Raw genomic sequence first — 19955 nt, forward strand, 5'->3', positions numbered from 1 at the left:
CTGGCTATAAAAAAGAGGAAAGTTGAATCCCTGGATTCTTTCCTTTGCTTTCTGTTGTTAATGAGTTCTATTTTCTTCAGTCTACATAGGATTGTTTAAATATGTGATTAGACTTTGCTGGACTGTGAAAGAATTTTGGTTTACAAAGAGTTGAGGCTTCTCACAAACACTGGGCATGTAATTCCATGAGCTTTTCACAGGTTAAAAAAAAATCAGGATCACATGCCTGTTGGCACTGGTTTGACTACCAAATACTTCTCTTGAGATGCAACCTGCCATCACTCTGCTTTAGACTATGGATATCTCCAGCAGAATCCAACCATCAGTGTTATAGATCTTTAAGCTAGTTGGCCCTATGTTCACCTCCCAGTTCCAAAGTCAAATGATCACTTTTGATTTTCCTTCTACTCCCAGAGAGTGTTTATTATTCTGTACCTAAACTAATGCTCACCAGTTAACGTGTTCTCCTTTTACTGTTATCCTCTATTTGTGAGCTGTGTCTTCAAAAATTTGAATCTTTTTTTTTTCTTGTACTAACACTTTCCAATAACCTCATTATACTTTTTGTGTTTGATGATTTCAGGATTTCCTAGAAGAATCTTCTTCCCCATGCCTTTTAGAGTTGTTTTTCGAGCATCATCTATCTGCACTTGACCCAACTCAAAGTTCCTTCATTTTTGCACTAACAGCACTCATTTCCTCAAATGCTGAACACATCTGCATTTTAAAGCAACTATGAAAGATTTCAATGACATCTTTAAAAATATGTGCTTTCATTTTTTTTCCAGAAATCTCTCCAGTCCTCACCCCTTCAGTCTAACTCCCACAACTTATAATTCTCATTTGGGATAGAGATAGCTTGTCATCTGCTCTATATCAAAATGTGCTTTCTAGAAGAAATGTGATATTATTCTTTCAAAGTGTGAATTTAAGTCATAATGTTACCTTTTCTAGGGACATGGGTATTTGCACAAGAGCCTTATATAATTGCAAAGTGACACTCTTAAGAACTGTTAAAAGAAACTATTGTTCAAGGTGGATGGAATGAGAAGACCCCTACCACGTGGGACTCGAATGCCAGCTGGACAGACCCCAGACTATCAATGTAGTCACGGAGGCATAGTTAGGAGGTATTAATACACCTTACTTATGAAATGGATGGGGTATCTTAGAACACTGTTTTTGAAACTATGGTTCCATTTATGACTTCCTTGCTTCTTCATAGTGCCAATCTAGGTCGCCAGGAGAAAGTGAGACCATTGTTCCATATCCTGCTTCAAAAGAGGACACCACTTCAAAGGGAACACCACCACCTGACAAAAATAACACAAGTAATCAGTTTTAAAACACTGTGCCTATGTGTGCTTGGTAAACTTAACTTTTTCAGGGATTCAAATTATTTTAGGGCACCTGCTCTGGTTGACTATGTTCTATATCTAGCACAATAAAGCCATCTAAATAATAAGTACATAATCAGTTTCCAAAAATTTCTTCTTTGATATTAGGAAAGTACTGCAATGTTACAAACTGTCCCTTCCTACCCTCTGCTAAAAACAAAACCCAAACTTAAAAACATAAAATTAATTGCTTGAATAAAAAAAAAGGAACTTTTATTCAAATTCTTTTAAAGGGTACTAGGGCTTTTAAATCTAAAACAGATAAAGTATCCGAAGATAACAAGACTAATACCTTATATCTTTTAGCTACACTGCCTTTTAAAAATGTTCTTTTGCTAATTGCACTTAGTAGTTATAGAATTAAATCTGTTGCATTCTTTGATAGTCTGGTTCATGAACTATCAGGTATTAACATGAAATAATCTGTTTATGAAACAGAGGGGTCACATAAGTGTATTTTACTCAAAATTATTTTACCCACTTTTACTATTCATACTTATAAAACTTTATATTATCTACCAAGGCATTCATGTTCTTCACGTGGATCATAAGACAGACTTGACCTGTTAAGGTTATTTGTAACATGACTTATGAGCCAAGATTTGACCAAATTCTTTACGGAATTAGAGTGTATCTTGGATGTCCTATACTTTTTGGCCCTGGAAAATAGTTTTGACACATGGAAGCTAGGTGAGTATGGGACTTGCTCCATATTCCTCCATTCAGTAAAATGTTTACTGAGTACCAACTCCTGCCAAATACTGTGCCAGTTCTGAGAAAACAACAGTTAGCAGGACAGACATAATCTCTGTCCTTAAAAAAGATGACATTCTAGTGAGGGAGACAGATTTTCTTTTAAAAACTCAACAAATGAATAACATATTTACACACTGCATAATGAAGGAAATGTGCAAGTGCTAGGGTAGGGGTTGGTGCTGGGAAGGAACGGTTTCTGTAGGATGGGACAGAAAGGGGGAGGAAGAACCAGTGATATGACAAATGGTGGGGGTGGGGTACGTTTTCTCCCTGCCTCCTCACCCAGCCCCCAAAGTGAAAATTTAACTCTCCAACTGCATATAGTAGCCAAAGGATATGCTACTGCACTTGCTGGGGATATATTTTTTTATGCATAGTATAACTATAAAAGTGTGGACAGTTATGGCAAAGGCTGGAAGTACAGATATGCTCTGACCACTATAAAAATACTGTTGAGAAAAACTGTTAGCAAAGTGAATTTCTACAGTTTATACAAAGGTTCCTTCCCAAAAGTGGAATTGTGAGTTTCAGAGCCAGGATTATTTGACCACAGAGGATGAAACAGAACCCCCAGTCTTTGTATGTAAACATAATCTTGACTTCTTTGGAGTAAACTGGATATACCATGATCTGCAAATTAGAAAGGAACATAGGATGTTAAGAAGAGGGAAAAGTTTCCCCAAATGGTCTAATTCTCACAAGTAGTCATGAGATCTTTGCCATTCTAAAATCTGGGCACCATTGCTCCCTGCCCAAGTCCCCCATTTTGGGGGAGACAGGGCCACCAAATGTCAAGTGTCTGAACACTTAGCCACTAGAGGGAGAGAGTGTACCTTTGGTGATTAGGGAGCCAATGAAAGTAACTCATGAAAAGGATAGGCTTTCAAGGGAGCTAAATTAAGCTCTAATCAGCTAGGGGCAAAGACTATCAGCTGTGCTAGCTTTAGGGAACTTGATGATTCCTTAAGACTTCACAATGGATCCACTTCTACTAAAGAATTAAATTGCTTAAACTATCCAGATACTTCATCTTAATTTTGTATATGTTTTAATTCATCTTTTCTAAGAGCCTCCATAACTTTGCAGATACTTAAACACTTTGGCTTACTTTTTAGGGGGGATTTGCAGCAATTTAGAGAAGTTATGTTACCCTTTGTATATTGGGAAATTATATATTATGAACATTCCAATTTTCTATAGTAATTTAAGATTAAAATCTTTGCTATCTATTGGGATGATTAGAATGATTTGTGGAGTTCTATGTTTGGTTTTTCCCAAATATGACTTTAGGAAAATTACTTTTATTTGGATAATTGACAGGTTAAAAAACAACCCCTGCTTTACTAACGTGTAACTCACAGGTGTTCTTAAAATCGTCATAAAATTGTTGCTAGCCTGAGCCCAAATGATTTGCTCTCCAATGAAAGTTGGTTAATCTTGTTTGCAGCACGGCACCAACTATCATTTTCCATAATTTAAAAAACAAACCTATTGGTACAACTGTTGTTTAATAAATCCAACATAGGAAGTAAACCTTTAAAAAGTAATTCATTAAAAAATTTAAATACAGGATTATACAAGTCACATGATGTTCATGATTTAGTGTCTATTAGTGTGAATAAATTCCTTCCCAGTCCTGAAATCTAAAGACATTATCCAAAATTTCCCAGATATACAGAGTGATGCTTAAGATATAGGTGATGATTTTATTGTCAACGTATCATTTCTCCTTCCTCAGCAGAAAAAAACCTCAGCAACTATTTCTGGGATTCTTGAAAGGAGTACAGTGACTGCTCCTACTCTTTCAGCATTGATTTTCTTCACAATCTGTGATATGGTTTCTCAGAAATGCTGTTTGGCAGTCCTGATAATTTCATGTGTTTTCAAACTTAAGCCACCCAGACTACACAGTGCAGTATTTTCAGCTCCTTTCATTTTCCTTTTCCCTTTAATTATAGAAGTCTCTATTCCCTCTTTTTGCAAATGTGGTCAAGAAAGATGCTAAATGCGACTGTTTGTAGAAAGAACGTGCATTTGTTTTTCTCATGACGATCCACATAAGTTTTTCCCAAATACAAAAGCTGTGCTGTAACTAACTGATGATATTGATGGACAACACTTTACTCCTAATAATTTTTTGCACTCTCCCCCGTTCCTTTGACTTTGGTGGATGTGCCACGTGCCCGGTGGAGATAAAACAAGTAGACACTCTAATTTTAAACTTGCACTGTAAAGCACTTTCAAAATAGTAATAGTTGAGCTTCATTTCAGACCTGACTTTCCTTCTCAATCCATTCCCCAGGACCCCTCTCTGCTTATTCGTCTCCTGGTCTATCGGGGGCCGTTTTCTGAAATCGCAAAGCACAGTTTATTGCGAAGCTGAGTGGGTAGGTCCACGCGCACACCCAGACTCCGGGCAGGACGCAGATCCCAAAGCTCCGCGTCGCGCGCCTGGATCGCGGTCCCGCTCCCTTCGTCCGGCCTCACCACAAATCCCAGTTTGAAAGAAAACTTCTCGAGGCCGAAATGAACCTCCCCTCGCCGTTGCAATTCTTCCTTCCGAGCCGACAGAAAACGTGAGATTTACTACGACTCGCGGGGACTGGATGGGGGCTGCCGGAGCACTCTCGGAAGCGGGTTACCTGGTCCCCCCCCCTTTGGGGGCGGGGTCCGCCGTCTGGGGGCACCGGGTCAGGGGCGGCGCGGGTGGGCGGGAGGGAGGGCGCGCGTCGCGGAGCCGCCGGGGCAGCACTTGTCCTGTAATCGATTGCCGAGCGCGCCGAGCGGCGCAGCGCGCAGACACGCGCACACGCGCCCTCGCCAGCCCGCGCGCGCGCACACACACACACACACACACACACGCACACACGCACAGGAGCCCAGGGTCCGCACACGCGCGCGCGCGCACGCACGTCCTCCCGCCCGTGCCCCGGGCCCCGCCGCCCGCCATCCGCCGCCGCCGCCAGCCGGCCCTCCGCCCGCGGGCGTCTGCGCGAGCCCGGCCGGCGGGGGAGATGTGCTCGGGCTCCGGCGGATCGGTTTCTCGGGGTTTGACCAGCTGTCCCGGGCTAACCCTGCTCCTCGCTGAAGATGGAGGAAGTAAAAACAGGATTACCCTTAGCTACAGATCCACTGCCTTAGTTTCCACCACCAACTGCAGTGCACAAACACACGTTAGGCACAGGAAAGAAAGAAAGAGAGAGGACACACTAACAGTAAACACAAACAAAAGGGTGATGGGAATATTTTACTGCATGCACTGCTGAGGTAAATCTCCGCTTGCCTTTTGCGTGGTGAAGAACAGCTCTTGTTTTGTCTTCTGATTCATAGGTTATATATAAATATGTGTATCTGATTTGCAAAGGGGGGGAGTGTTTTCAAAGTTAAGTGTAATTATATAGTATCTCGTTTTGCACTGTTATGTGATCAAATGACTTGTTGCTATTAACCAGTAATAATAATAATACTATAGATATTTTTCTCTGGGAGGGATGGATTGTGGTTATGATTAGGGTAATGATTTCTGTAAAGGACGCTCAGGGAATCGGGTTGAAGATGATGTCTTCTGCCTTAATTTATCGTCCCCTCCTTGTAATCTGTTTCTGGGATGTTAATCGATTAATCAGTTCTCATCTCTATAGCTGTCATGGATTTGGACTTGTTTTGCTTTGTTTAACTTGAATTCCAAGAAAGGTTGGGTAGCCTGGAATAAATTACAGCTGTCCAGATAGAAGGTAATATCCAGATCCTGTTGGAATTAAACAACAACAACCTGGTATGACATGTAAAAAGGCAGCCGTTAAATCACTTTGACAGGTTCTGGTATGGGCAAAAGAGATGGAATTAAGATTTAATTTATTATTATCATTTTTTTTGCCAAGGGCGAAAAGCAGTCCTGTGAAGTTGGCCTAGGTTCTTTGCTGGGTTCTCCCTGACTGTCCCTCCCCTCTCAACACCCCTCCACCCCCCCCACCCCCCGCCTTTTCTTTCAGTTTTCTTGTCTTAGCTTTTGGTCGATTCTTAAGGAACCGGTGGATCAAGTTTTTTCTCTTCTTGTTAATCGCATTGCTGTAGCACTGACTGACCTCTCTCTCTCTCTTTTTTTTTCCTCTTTCCTGAAAGTACGTGGTGCCATTCCTGAGTGACTTTTCCTACTAGACCATCCCAAAGGGACGAGGGGGAGGGGTAGAAGGAGGAGGAGAAGGGGGGTGTTCCTTCTCTCTCATTTCTTGGTTTTGTTTATCAGCCGATCTGTTTGCTGGATTTGGGCTCGGAATGACCCACCTGTAAAGTGCTTTTCCTTCCTCCTTGCCTTGAACTCTGCAGGGGGCTTGGCTTGGAAGGGGCAAGGGAGGGAAAGAGAAGGGGGAAACACAAAAAACTTCTTTCTTTCTCTCTCCGTTTATCTTCAGCCCGACATTGTCACCTCCTCTTTGAGGGGTTAGAAGAAGCTGAGATCTCCCGACAGAGCTGGAAATGGTGATGAATCTTTTTTAATCAAAGGACAATTTCTTTTGTATGTACATTTCGTTTCTCTTTCTCCTTTTCTTTCTTTCCTTCTCTGAGGGTTAATAACCATTTCATTGATGGGGCAGACTTCTTTCGCTTCTCCCTGACGTTTCTTTCTTAATATGTGTGTGTTAAATGTGTACATTTTTAAAGAGATAAACTCATTTGTAAAATATCCGAAGAAATTGCTCCCCTTTAAACTTTACGGATGCCTTTCTTTAAAGCCTTATGTAATCATAATTTGAAAGAATTTGATAACAGTACAGCAGGTTGAAATTTAAGTGTTATGTAGTGACTGAGTTGGGAATTTGATCTGATTATTCCATAAAGGAAGAAAGAAAAGTTTTTTTGGGGGGGTAGGGAGGGTGGTGGTGAAGAAGGGGAGGGGAGGGAGAAGGGAAGTGGTTTTGGAGACAAGAAGTGAAGCTGCCTGTTTTCCAGTAAGTAATGGAGAAATTCCAGGAGCCAGGGCTAAATATACTTGGCGATCAATACAGAAATGGCTCATTGTGAATAATTTAGCTGCTGGTGCAGTGAGAGTTTTGAAACTAAAGGCAAAAAGGACTAGGGCCAAAGGAAAAAAAAATAAGTAAAAATCTTCTCAGGACATGTCAATTCTTTAAACTTTTTTCTTCAAAGAATACAGTTAGCTTATCGATCTTTTCGTTATGTGAAATCAAAGCTAGGGGGTGTCATCTCATACAATTTACTTTTGTTTCTGAGAATTAAGTTCTTGTTTTGTGTCATTGGTGCACAAAAATAATTCCCCAAACTTTGAAAAAGTGATCCCCTTCCCCTCTTCAAAAAGTGTATGAATTTTTCAAAATTGGAGTGTATTAAGTAGGCTCGGCATGGTATCCAACCATGGTCTGGCAGGAAATTAAGGTTACATTGAACAGGTGCTCACACAGAACTTGGGGTTGGCTAAAATGTCAATACAAGCCTGGCAGTTGGGTAACTGCTGCAGAAACCTTCGAGACATACTTGGGCATGAAGTTTTTTTGTTTTGTTTTGTATTCTGTTTGTTTGTCCTCCCCCCTCCCTATTAGAACATGATGAACCAACTTGCAACAATTGTGAATAGAGCTATCTGTATACTCGGGAAGTCCTCAAACTGCAGCTTGATTGTAGGAAGTAGTGAATGGTAAAATACTTCAATCCCAGTTAAAGCTGGCACTTTGGAGGTGTACCCCCTTCCTATTTTTTTCTCTAAACCGAGTAAATTCTGATTAAAAGAGTCATTCATTTCTTGCTGCAGCCCATCTCATAGCACACTTATCTTTCCTATCCTATCTCCAGCAGGAATCAGATCATTTGCAGAAAGAGTTCAGTGACTTGCAAATGAGCACATACAGTACACTGTAGTATGTTTCTTGGGCACAGGTTGCAGCAGCAGCAACATGGGCTAACTGCTTGGAGCTTCAAATAAGTTAAGCATTTAATGGCAGATACTGAAAGGAATCATTGTGTTAAGGGTATAATCTTTTGTATTGCAGCACTGCACTTTGACTATGGAAACAGAGGCTATTGATGGCTATATAACGTGTAAGTATTCATTTTCATTAATCTGTTATTGGTAATAAAATTATGTTTGCTACCTGTATTGTAATTTCTGAATTGGAAGTTTTTGTCAAGAACTGTAAACTCTTACCTCCTATCTGTTCACAATTTCACCTTGTAAATGAGTTTGAGAAAATAGCACTGAAGTGAAATAAGAAGGAACTATAGATATATACCTGCTATATTAAGAATAGTAGCTTAACAGATCAACAATTTACTACTTTATTTTTTTTTCATTTACTTTAAGTCTAGAATAGGTCGGGTTACATATATGTCTACTAATATGGCATGTACTAAATACTTAGTACTCTGTAACCTATTTTTCAGACACATAATGTGAAAGAGAATTAGCTCACTCAAGTTGACTTTTTTTTTTTTAGCAAACTCTCCTTTCACACATCTAACTCTCTGATAGCCAGCATTTTGGAAATGCTCATTAAAAATACTGTGTGCTTAAGGATTAAATTAGATGTTAAAAGAAAACAGTTTTTTCAACTAGAAGATACTTTAGAAATCAACTACTCCAGTCTCCATTATTTTACAGTTTAGATGAATGTGATAATGAAATTTTGTAATTTTTTAATCGTGGGCTGGTTGTTGCTTTTCGTCACTTCGTTCATTTATTATGTATTTCTAAATAACATTTCCTTATAGTTTCTTTTTAAGGGAAAAATGTATTTCATTAAAATCATATATGCATACCCCTGCATATATGATTACAAAGTTGGTAATTAGATTTTAGATGACAATGAACAGAGACCAAAAGATTTTATTTTGTGAAAACAGGTGACAATGAGCTTTCACCTGAAAGGGAACACTCCAGTATGGCAATTGACCTCACCTCAAGCACACCCAATGGACAGCATGCCTCACCAAGTCACATGACAAGCAGTAAGTCTTCATTTTATGATTTTTTTTTTTCCTATTTCTCTAGCGATAGACTTGAATTTGTTAGGTCTGTAGGGTCCTCTCACATTGTGGTGTAGCTGCTGCTATAGATTTTGTTAAAGAAAGAACAACACAGATTTATTCCTGTTCATTTTGGTATTGTAAAACATGAGCCTGCTTACTAGTCTGAACTATCCCAAGGTGGCATTTGGGAGCTGGTGCTTACCTGTATCAGGTAAGAAATGTTAGGCTTTTCTGGTTATTCTTTTGTCTTGCCAGGTTTATGACTAGTTTTGTTTTTGTTGCTGGGTAAAAAAGTATGGAAACACGTTATTTCCAAAGGACTCTTCGAAGTAAAAAAAAGAAAAAGAAATTATTTTCTATTACCTTGGCACAAAGCTAATCCATCAGTGGTAGAATTGCAGTGTTAGTTGCTTTTTTTTTTTTTTTTTTAAACGTGTGAAAGTTTTGTGTCCAAAGCATTGGAAGTGAAATGTAATTGAAAATTTGTGGAACTCATTTACATCCATTTCTCTGACAAAGTGAAAGCATTTTGCTTTAGACTGTCCAGAGAAGAATTGAGAAAATTTGGAAGGATGTTTTGAACTTGCAGGAATAGACAGTTTTGGCTACTGTTTTTGATAAAGGGTCATTCATTGATATACGAAACATTGTTTTTGTGTAATAGAAAAGCAACTTACATGCTGTCAGTGACAGAAGACAAAATACTTTATTAAGAATTTGGTTTATTTTCTCTTAATTATAATGTTTCATAAGTTATCAAGTGCAAATGCTCTGTTACTCCTACTTAAACTTAATTTGAAATCGTGTGTTTATACTTTTGATACGTGTTATATTCTTATACAGAAAGGCCATCTGATTTACATGTAAATATAATTTAATTTAAAAGCTTTCTATTTGGGTGACATGTGAAGGAAAAGCATTTTCTTTCCTTTTTAAATGAAGATTTAATAACTAAAGAAAACTGAATCATCGAGTGAATTATGAGCATATTCTTAATATGTTAATTCTGATTATCCTGAGAGAACAAATTTTCTTTCCACTTCCCTCTTACGGTTTCAAAACTTGATGTTATTGTGAAACTACTAGCTTCATAAGTAGTTAAGACTTCTGAATTATAAGCAAGAGTATATAGAATACTATTGAATACATTTTGCAATTTGTTAACTTTAAGTGGTTCTAGTTATTGACTTGAAATTTCGACTGAACTATGTGAACTTACTTTACTTATTTAAAAGTTTTCTTTATTTTTATTAATGGGAAGCACTTCCTAGGAAGATTTCATTCTAGAAGCAGTCATTGAAATTCCTTTATCATGTAGGAAGAAAATTAATAGTGATGGAATGTATATTAAATTATAGTGCTAATCTCTTGTAATGGATCTTGTAGGATTAATTTAATTTTTCTGCTAGTTGGCTATTGATTTGATAAAAGTTATACTACTATTGCAATGTAGGGAGTACAATTTTTACATTTTAACATTTAATGTTACTAGGTCCTTGGCAGGATAGATATTTTATTTTTCAGATAATTTTCATTTAATTTCCTAAAGAGTAAAGATAGATTGATATGCAATTTCTGTTAGCTTAATATTTAGCTATTGTCTTTAGAAACATTGAATATAAGGGGTACGTAATATTGGGTAATCAGACTTTGACTGTCATCCCCCAGCCACTGCTAGAATATCAGCTGGAAAATACTTGTTAATTGGTTAATTAGCTCCTCTATTTGTGAATTTGATTTTGGTTTTGCAAGTAGTCCTTTCTAAAAGGCAGTTCACTCATTTATTTTAAATAAACATTGCAGAGTATGGGCATGATCAGTTTGGACAAATAAGAACTGTGCTTTTGATATTTGAGTTTTTCTCACCCAACAGCAGTAAAGTTATGTTTGGTAAAGAGGGTTTGTTCTTGTTTCTTTTTTTTAACTTACTAGCCTGTGGCAATTCCATGTTAGTATAGTTTTTAGCTAAGCTGCATGTGTTTTCATGTTCTTTTCTAAAGAGTTGCAGGTTAAATATTTTGGCTTTCACTTCAGAGCTGTCTGTTGCATCCTTTACGTAGCCTCTATTTACAGTATCTAGGTTACCCACTTAGGTGTTAGATGGAGAAGATACCCATTTTTCCTCTCTGTTAGATCTAGGAGAATATCAGCATTTTAGATTGCCAAAGCAAATAGTGCTAGAGAGGGACTCTTGTCTGTTAATTAGAATAAAAGACCTACAATCGGTCACTCAGATGTTTTTCTATGACTTGGAATAATTTTTTGTGCGTGTGTGACTTGTCAAATCATTTGTGTCTGAGATTACTGGTTTTTCTAAATCCCTTTATATGCATTGCTGACTTTATTATATGAAAAGAACTTACTTATTTCCTGCATTTTTTAATATCTTCAAATAATATTTCTAAAGGGCTGTGACTTCCAAAAACAGAATTGCAGTTTTGGTTGAAAGTATTAGAGCTGAAAGTAAATGTGAAAACCTTTATGATAGAATAAGATAGGTTCCATAGCAGCAAGGAGGACAAGAGTATATGTGTAAAAGGTAAAAAAGTTATTTTAAAACAGTTTAGAAAAAAAATAAAAGGAATAAAGCCTTTGATTTTATGAAATAACTGACGTTCTAGCAGTAAAGTAACACTACCATGTGATAGCCCACTTATTTTGGCTTTAGGAAAGTGGTCAGTTTTATTCTAAGGTCATAGTCATTTGTTTAGGTTATTCGATGACTATTCTAAGATGAAGGGTGTCTGTATAACTCGCTGCCAGCTATTGTATAAAAAATAATGACAGCAGCTATCATTATTTGACAGTGCTAGAAGAGAGCATCGGTGACTTGGAGAGAACTAAAAATGTTACAGTGCCTGGCAGTCTTTGGTTTTAAAATTCAGCATGTAAGATAAAAAGAAGTAAGAGGTATTAGTGAACTTAACATTTTGTAATGACTACATCCTATATTTTCGAGTGGATTTCCTTAGAGAAATTTAGACCTTTTCTTCTAGAATAAGGATCTCTTTGATAAGAAGATGGGCACTGTTGCCCAAGATCATTAGTGTACATATTGAGTCTGCTGACAATCTTCGGTGTCAGGGATGACAGTATATGCCTTGATGGCTACTGGAAATACACAGTGTTAAGTGATTTTAAAAATAGAATCTGGAAGTTAAGAATCTGAGACAGACAACTCAGACAGAACAATACAAAAATAATCCATATTGTATTTCGGTCCATCAGATGAGACTTACTTTGTGATTCCTTATGTTTCTGGGTTAGCTCATTCCCAATTCTTGTATAGTTGCTTCAGTATCGGTTTCAAACTGTGCTATACCTGCTGCTGAGTATTTTGAAAGATTTTTAAGGTTCAAAAAATTGTCATTAATCTTATTTTTCTCATTATCATTTACTTTTATAATGCTAATAAGTAAATTTTCTTTGGAGAGAGCTAATGGTGTGAAAATACATTGTGACATAAATTTTGTTTCTATTACTTTAAAACCTTTACATGGATCAACTTTGCAGTCAATGCCATTTATCAGTCAGTTTGATGGCCAGGTGGCATGTATGGAATTGGAAGAAGTAGTAATTCTAGTTTTACAAGACTCTGACCAATAATCAGGTCAGGGAATCTAGTTTATTCTTTTTAGAGTGCTTCACATTCATTTTTTTTCTTAGCTAGTTTCCATTTTTAGAACCTAGTGAAGCATAAGTATAGTATGATTTCTATTTTTCTTGTGAGGAAATGGAGGTTTGAAGAAACCAGTTGGCCTCTTAGGTCCCTTAGCAGAAGGATAAAGTTGTCAGGATTGGGATGTAAAACTGATATTACCTTGTGGGTTAGTTAGATCACTTTATTGATAACTCTTGAAAATGTCATTATCTCAGGGTGCCCACCATGTCCAGTACTGACCCATGTTTTAGTGACAAAAACAGTATTACAGAAGTAGAATAGGGTTATTATGAGGGTGGAATGATAACAGATAATCTTGTTAGGCAGATGCTCTACTGCACTTTTAAAAATATAGCTTATGTTTTGGGACTCACCAGCTTTCTGAGTTGTCTTCTATATCTTAGTTTGGCAGTCACCCTTGGCTGGATTTCCATAGGACACACCCTAATATAACACCAGATGGACCTGATGTAAAAGCTTGCTCTGTTTTCAGTTGTAGTACTTAGTTTTGTATATATACCCAACATACCTTACATTTAGTTTTTACTTGTCGGGAAATTAAAAAAAATAAGTTTGACTTGATTTCTTTACACCCATCAGAGGTAAGTGTCATGGACATGTACCAAAAGGAAAAAAAAAAAAAGGAACTAAAGGAAGTACGTATGAGCAGGGAATTAACAGCAAAATTTCTGTATTTTTTACTTTGCAGCTCATTCCGCCTCCACCCCCCACCCCCCATCTTTTAAGTCTGCTTTGAAGTAAGAATAAATGTCTGTCTTGGAGAAACAAAACAGCTTACTGTAGAAGTGTTGTTTATATTGCCTCTATCTTTGTCCAAATTTGTCTTCCCCACTGGAAATACATTAAAAATGATGTAATGTGATTGGTTAGGTTCTTTTGGGAGTCTTCCTTTGAGCCGTAAGGAATTGAGATCCCTGGGTCCCATCCTCTTCTCTCCTGACTTTGAATATCGATACATTTTGATTTTATGATGTTCTGAAAGATCAATAGCAGGGTCACAGTCCTAAGATGAGGTAGACTATGTTGTTTTTCTTTGCTTTTTTCCTTTATATCTGTTTATATAATATATATTTATTGACCTGTTAGTATTTTCCTTTTGTGAATTAATCAAGACTCAGGATATCTCTGCTGAAATAGGTAAAGAGTATTTAGGAACTATTTTCCCTTATTATAAATGTGTCATCACAACTGGAGTGAGAGAAAGAAGGGGGGCATAATTTATTGAATATATATAGGATGCCCAACACTATACTAAGTGATCCATATTATTTCACTTAGTCTCCACAACAGCTCTGTGAAGTTACTCTGTTTATACTACAGAAAACTGAGGCTCAGAAGCAGTAGATTGCAGGTGGTTAAAAATATGGGCTTTGGAGTTATACAGGCCTGTGTTAGAATTCTTGCTTTGCCACTAGCTTGCTGTATGATCTTAGTCATGTTACTTCACATCTCTGAGCTCCAGTATTCTTATCTGTAGAATTGGGATAAGCAATCCCTAAGTCAGTGGGCTGTTGTGAGGTTTATTTTTTTATCTTTATTTTTCTTCTTTTTCACTGTGCTGCGTGACACGTGGGATGTTAGTTCCTAGGCCAGGGATGGAACCCGTGCCCCCTGCAGTGGAAGTGCAGAGTCTTAACCACTGGACCACCAGGGAAGTCCCTGTTGTGAGGTTTAAATGAGGCAATATTATGCAAAATACTTAGCGCAGTTCCTGACACATGCTAAGGTCCAATAAATAATCACTGCTGCTATCACTCAGAGTAGGTAAGTTTCTTTTGCACCAAACCATGATTCATAAGAATGTTTTCTTTTTTTTTTTTTTCAAATCAACATCTGTTTGAAATTCAGATCTTTTGCTCTTTCCATTTTACTACATAGGTCCAGGGAATGGAGATAGGCATTTCTAATAATTTAGGGTAAAAATGAAAGAAAACCCCCCTCTATTATTTAAAGCATCTGTGAAGATTTTGGTTAAGAAAGAAGTAGAGTTTGTCTATGTGCCAGAGATTCTTTTTATTGGGTTTCAGTGTTCCTGAGCTAAGTTTTATATTTTTGGTTACATGTAAAGAAAATCATTGCTTATCATTGGTGCTCTAAAGCCACCAGTCTTTAAGAATGGAAAAAGTCCTCTTAGTAGAGTAACCTAGCCATATCTAGAATCAATTCTTTCTTTGAAAATCTGTATCTAAAATTTCACCGTATTTGTTGCTTCTGGTAGTACCGTCGATTCTCATTTGATGATACTTAATCAAGTTGTAGGCCTGATTGTTGCTAATTATGCATTTTGGGGGTAATAGTTTAGGTGTTTTAAATTTGAAGTAAACTTAAAATAAAATTATCACAAGCATTTGACATGTTGCTATATTGTTCTAGTTGATTAATTCAACAAATATTTGTAGGCTATCTTTTATGTGTCAGGTACAGTAAGGTGAATCCAAAGGTGAATAGTACACTATTTTTGTCCTCCGGTAGCTCATGCTCTGGTCCTCCGGTAGCTCATGCTCTGGTTTGAAAGCGACATCTGAACAGGGCATTATACTATGATAACCTCAGTGTTCTTATTATTATGGGGAGTGAGGGGTGGTACTAGTTTGAGAAGACTTCCTGGAGGGAGATGCTGCTTAAGCTGAGACTTATTGAATGAACAGGATTTAGGAGAGAAGCAGAAGGCTTGTTCACCAAACAAACCCACAGTGGGAGCTGAGAAATAATATGATATGTTCTGGGAAATACAAACAGATTGGTATTTCTGGAGTGCAAAGTTGGAGTCTTAGAATTTGAAGCCAGAGATGACTCTGGAGAATTAACCAGGGCAAGATAATGGAATATCTTTTATAAGAGGAAACTTGGATTTCATTTTCAAGGGAGCACAGGATGTTAACAAATAAGATTACTTCAGTCTTTTTATTGACATGGATCATACCAGCTACAATAGGAGTAAAATGATTGTGGCTGGGGAACACTCTAGGGGCAGGAGGTTCTTTAACAGGCTGTTGCAATGACAGAGTGAAAAGTCATGAGAGCCAGTGGTAGTGAAGATAATAAGGAAGAGAAGGATTTGGGAAATAATAGCTTAAAGTGGACAGGACTTGGATCGTAGGGTTAAGGATAGGAGAAAGTTCATGATGATTATTAGATTATTGGATAGATGGCAATAGGTTCCATCAGGGAAGATACGAAATACTGGAGCAGGTTTCCAGGAAAAGATTTAGTTTAGTTTAATTCTGTATACAGAGAGTTTGAAGCACCTGTGGAATTTGGGAGAGGATAGCAATCAGGCAGGAGGATAGTTTAGACTAAGTGTGAATTTTCCTAATTAGTGAAATCTAATATGTAGCTTGTGGTTTTGTTACTTTCCCTCCTGTATTACTTTAACAATAGTTTAGTATTTCTTTAAAAAAATTCTTCCCTAAGTAATTCTCAGCATTTGATCAGTGATCATATTTCCCCAACTGCCCCCATTGAATCAAAATTCTATATGGAAATGTACGATCACAGGTTTTAATGAACTCTTTTTGCTTAATGGAGTCCTTTTATGCTAGTCTCAGAAGTTGGATTAGTTGATGTGATTGACTCACTGATTTTTAAACAAAACATGCTAGCCTTCTCCTTAAAATTTTGTGGTCTATTTAATATCATAACTTTGATGGTTACATATTAAAAAAAATCATATGCCATACACTCCAAGGCCTCTACTGTAATGATTTGTCTTTATTCTGTACCTATTTCTCATCTATAAATACATAGCTTAAAACATATGAGGAATCATTTGTTAACTAAGTACTAGCCAGTTCTGCTACATTAATAGCCAAAGAATTTGATGCTTTTATGCAGAGCCTTTTTGAAAACTTTGAGATAAATATACAACATGATATATATCATTTGGAAATTATTTGGTACATAATTTTTTTAAAGTTTATATTATTGTGCCCCTTGGGATAAAATAATGTAAGGGGAAAAGTGTGGTATAGAAAACATCTTAATCTATTTCCTTAAAACATATATTATAGAACACCATCTTAGAAATTAAGCCCTGATTACCCAAGACACCATGAAATTTCAAATGAATGTTAATGATGAAAATAACTTCATCTGAGATTTCCTGTATGTGGAGATTCAGAACTTGCTGTGGAGATATTTTTATCTTTTAATCACTGATCCAGCAAACATTTATTAAGCATTTTCTTTGTGTGATGCACTGCTGATGCTGGGGCACAAAAACTGTGTTAGGGATTTTTTTTTGGAGTGGATGTTATCTTTCAAGGTCCAAGAGAATTCATATTTTATTTGCGATATTAATAATCCCATTGCGTTTAGAAGCAAATAAGTGTGTTGTGCTCACCATAGTTTATATCCATTGTAGAGAAATGAACTGCTTCTCACCTTTTACCTCTGAGAATTCTTCAAAAGTGTATAAATTTGAAGACACAAAATGAAACAGAGACAAAAATACAGCCAGCTTCTAAAATAGGCTCCCACAGGAGAACATTTCCCCAAGAAATTTTCTATAATGTAGGATTTTGTTCTCAGCCTTATAAGTTCCGAAACTTGATTGGCAGCATGCACAGAGCGGCACCACATCTCAAGGTTGACTCGCATTAAACAAGTTTACAAAAACAAGTTTACAAAAAAGTTGGAATACCAATTTATGTCTGTACTTTCATTAAAAATAAAACAAACGAACAAAACCTGAACCAACTAACATAGGATCTGGATCACCTCAGTTGGCTTGACCAGATCTGTTTTTGTGTGTGTACTGACCTATATGGGTAAAGCAACAAAGGTCATTTGGTTAGCAAGGAATACAAACAAAGGGAGTTAGTTACATAATTCAAATGTTTAATGGCATCAGACTAAGAGACCCTAATATGTTCAGCATCACAATAGAAATAGCAGTGCCATTTGCATCAGTATGGTTGAAGTCTTTTGTCCAATTCCTTCTTCCCTGAATGGACATGGATTTAGATTCCCTTGATATAGCCTCAGCCAAAATACTTCTGAGAGTCATTTTTTTTCTTGGCTTCCTTGGCTAAATCCCGCAGATTCAGTTTTTAACTTATACATGTAATCAGGTTATAACCAATTCTTGTCAGCCTAGGATCCATTCATTTTCTTTAATGTAATTTTACATTTCTGCTTAGATTTGTTAAGTGTTGATATAGCCTAACTCTATGAAAGCTATCTTATAATACCTATAAAGGATACCCCAACTACTATTACCATAAATTCAAACTTCCATTCGCAGAAATGTTGATGGGTGATGTGGCCAGCAGTTTAAGAGGTCTTAGTATCTATTTTAGATGAAGATGGAAAATAGCACTGCCACCTGAGAAAGGCACCTTACGTTAGCTGGGGATCTAGGAGAGCTTCTAATTAATAGGTCAGGAGGAATAAACATCACACTAGTTTCATGAAATCTCTGAAGTAGTCCGGCCACAGCAAATGAGACTTTATAGACAAGTATAGTATTTTAGGTTAGTTAATAGGGAAGGCTATCTTAATTACTGAGTGTGAATTTAAGAATATTTTTTCAAAGCACACAGCTTTATTTTGGGGCCACATGTTGATTATAAAGAAATTACAGATTTTCCAGATGTGAATCTTTGAAGAAAATGGCTATGCCTTATCTATTGGGTTGGCCAAAAAGTTCAGGTTTTTCCTTAAGATGTTACAGAATATTTCTTCATTCCCAATATACAGTATCATACTGGGTCATTGTAGGAGCCCAGTAATTATTTATTGAATTAAGGAACTGCTTGTGATTCACATATTGCATATGTGTATTTAAATAATGTGTTTCTGATCTATTGGAGGAAATTTGGAAAGTTGATTTCTTAGATGTTGAAATAATTCTGAAATCCCATTTTACTTGTGATTTTTTTTGTTAGGGTATGTATTTATTTCAACCATGTCTCAGTCTCAAAAGGATTTTGTAATCTTCAGATCAGCCCCAAACAGATGATCTTCAAGATTCTAAACGTCTCTTTAGTTTTCTGATTCCGTACTAACATAGTCAGTGGAATTCAAGTTAGTGTAAATGTTTCAGTGAATATGTTATAGTCATCATCATCGTCTTCATTACTAATATCTTTATATGACACATTTAGTGTTTACAGATTTCACACCACATATAATTTTAAAATCAGTTTTTCTATCACTTATTTAAAACTGCATGTACAAAATGGAATGCTTCAATTAACTTTTCTTGTGCTCTCCAGATATTTTGAGGAGCATATAATTAATCAGTGTAAAGTCACGTTCTAATAAATTAACATTCTGGTGTCTACACCTTTGACATTTTTGTCATTGCTCTCTTATTATCATGGAAGCTGTAGCTCTCCTTACACCTGACGGTGTCAACTTTACCTACTACTTACTAAGACATCAGTATGCAGGGCTTGGCCATATTTTGAAGTGCTGGGAAGCTGCATTGCTCTGTTTCTGTTGAATTAACTAAGAATTTCTGGCTGAGTTCTAAAGAGGAATTATTCTTTCTGCAACTATATAAAACATTTCCTGTTATGTCATTTTCATGAAGAGCCTTGTTGTTTTGTTTTTGTTGTTCAAAACAAACATTTTAGCAAGTAGTATTTACATATGGAAATATATTTCTTTTGTAAGACATGTCTTTCAAGCCTTTTAATCAGACTTATGTCAGTATCTTTATTATCCAGATGGTCTGAGGTAGATTGCATTATTTTCATTACATTTGTTACCTTCTTGATGGAAAAGTAGCATTTGTGTACCTTTTCGAGCTGAGGATTTACGTTTAACTCCTGATTGAAGTAGGTTCATTTATTTTTACTAGAAATGATTGCTTAGATTATTCATATATCACTTAGAGCTTGGACATTGGGCTGTTTAAGAATTTTTAGGTATTGAAAATAGGTAAGTAGTACTTAATCATTTTTAGACTGTTTTAAAGTTATAAATACTTTAAGAACACTGATTCTAATATAGTATTTTGAAATATAAAACAAATTCTATTATATTGCTGAATGTTGCAAAATATTTGAAAGTGGTAATAGATTTTGTTTGAACATAATTGAGAACTAGAAAAAGAAATACGAGATATTTTTCTGTAAGTCTTCTGTTTTTTACTCAAAATATGAATTACACACTGCCATCTGTCTGCACTA

The 19955-nt window shown here is 36.6% G+C and overlaps 1 protein-coding gene across 9 annotated transcripts in view; it reads left to right on the plus strand.

Annotated features, from left to right (window-relative positions):
- The first annotated feature begins 5223 nt into the window (after positions 1-5223).
- Positions 5224-19955, plus strand: part of IKZF2 (IKAROS family zinc finger 2) — a 177370-nt gene continuing 162638 nt past the window's right edge. For 4 of the 9 annotated variants that reach the window (XM_029224992.1, XM_029224999.1, XM_029224996.1 and 1 more), the window contains exons 1-4: positions 6183-6274; positions 6566-6632; positions 8159-8207; positions 9009-9113. In XM_029224992.1, the coding sequence (XP_029080825.1) occupies positions 6630-6632; positions 8159-8207; positions 9009-9113 (157 nt within the window). In that variant the 5' untranslated portion in view covers positions 6183-6274; positions 6566-6629. The other 5 variants (XM_029224998.1, XM_029224994.1, XM_029224995.1 and 2 more) reach the window with 5 other exon arrangements.

Source organism: Monodon monoceros, unplaced genomic scaffold, assembly GCF_005190385.1.
Source record: "Monodon monoceros isolate NGI ecotype Baffin Bay Population unplaced genomic scaffold, NGI_Narwhal_1 Super_Scaffold_16, whole genome shotgun sequence".
Classification (NCBI taxonomy): Eukaryota; Metazoa; Chordata; class Mammalia; order Artiodactyla; family Monodontidae; genus Monodon; species Monodon monoceros.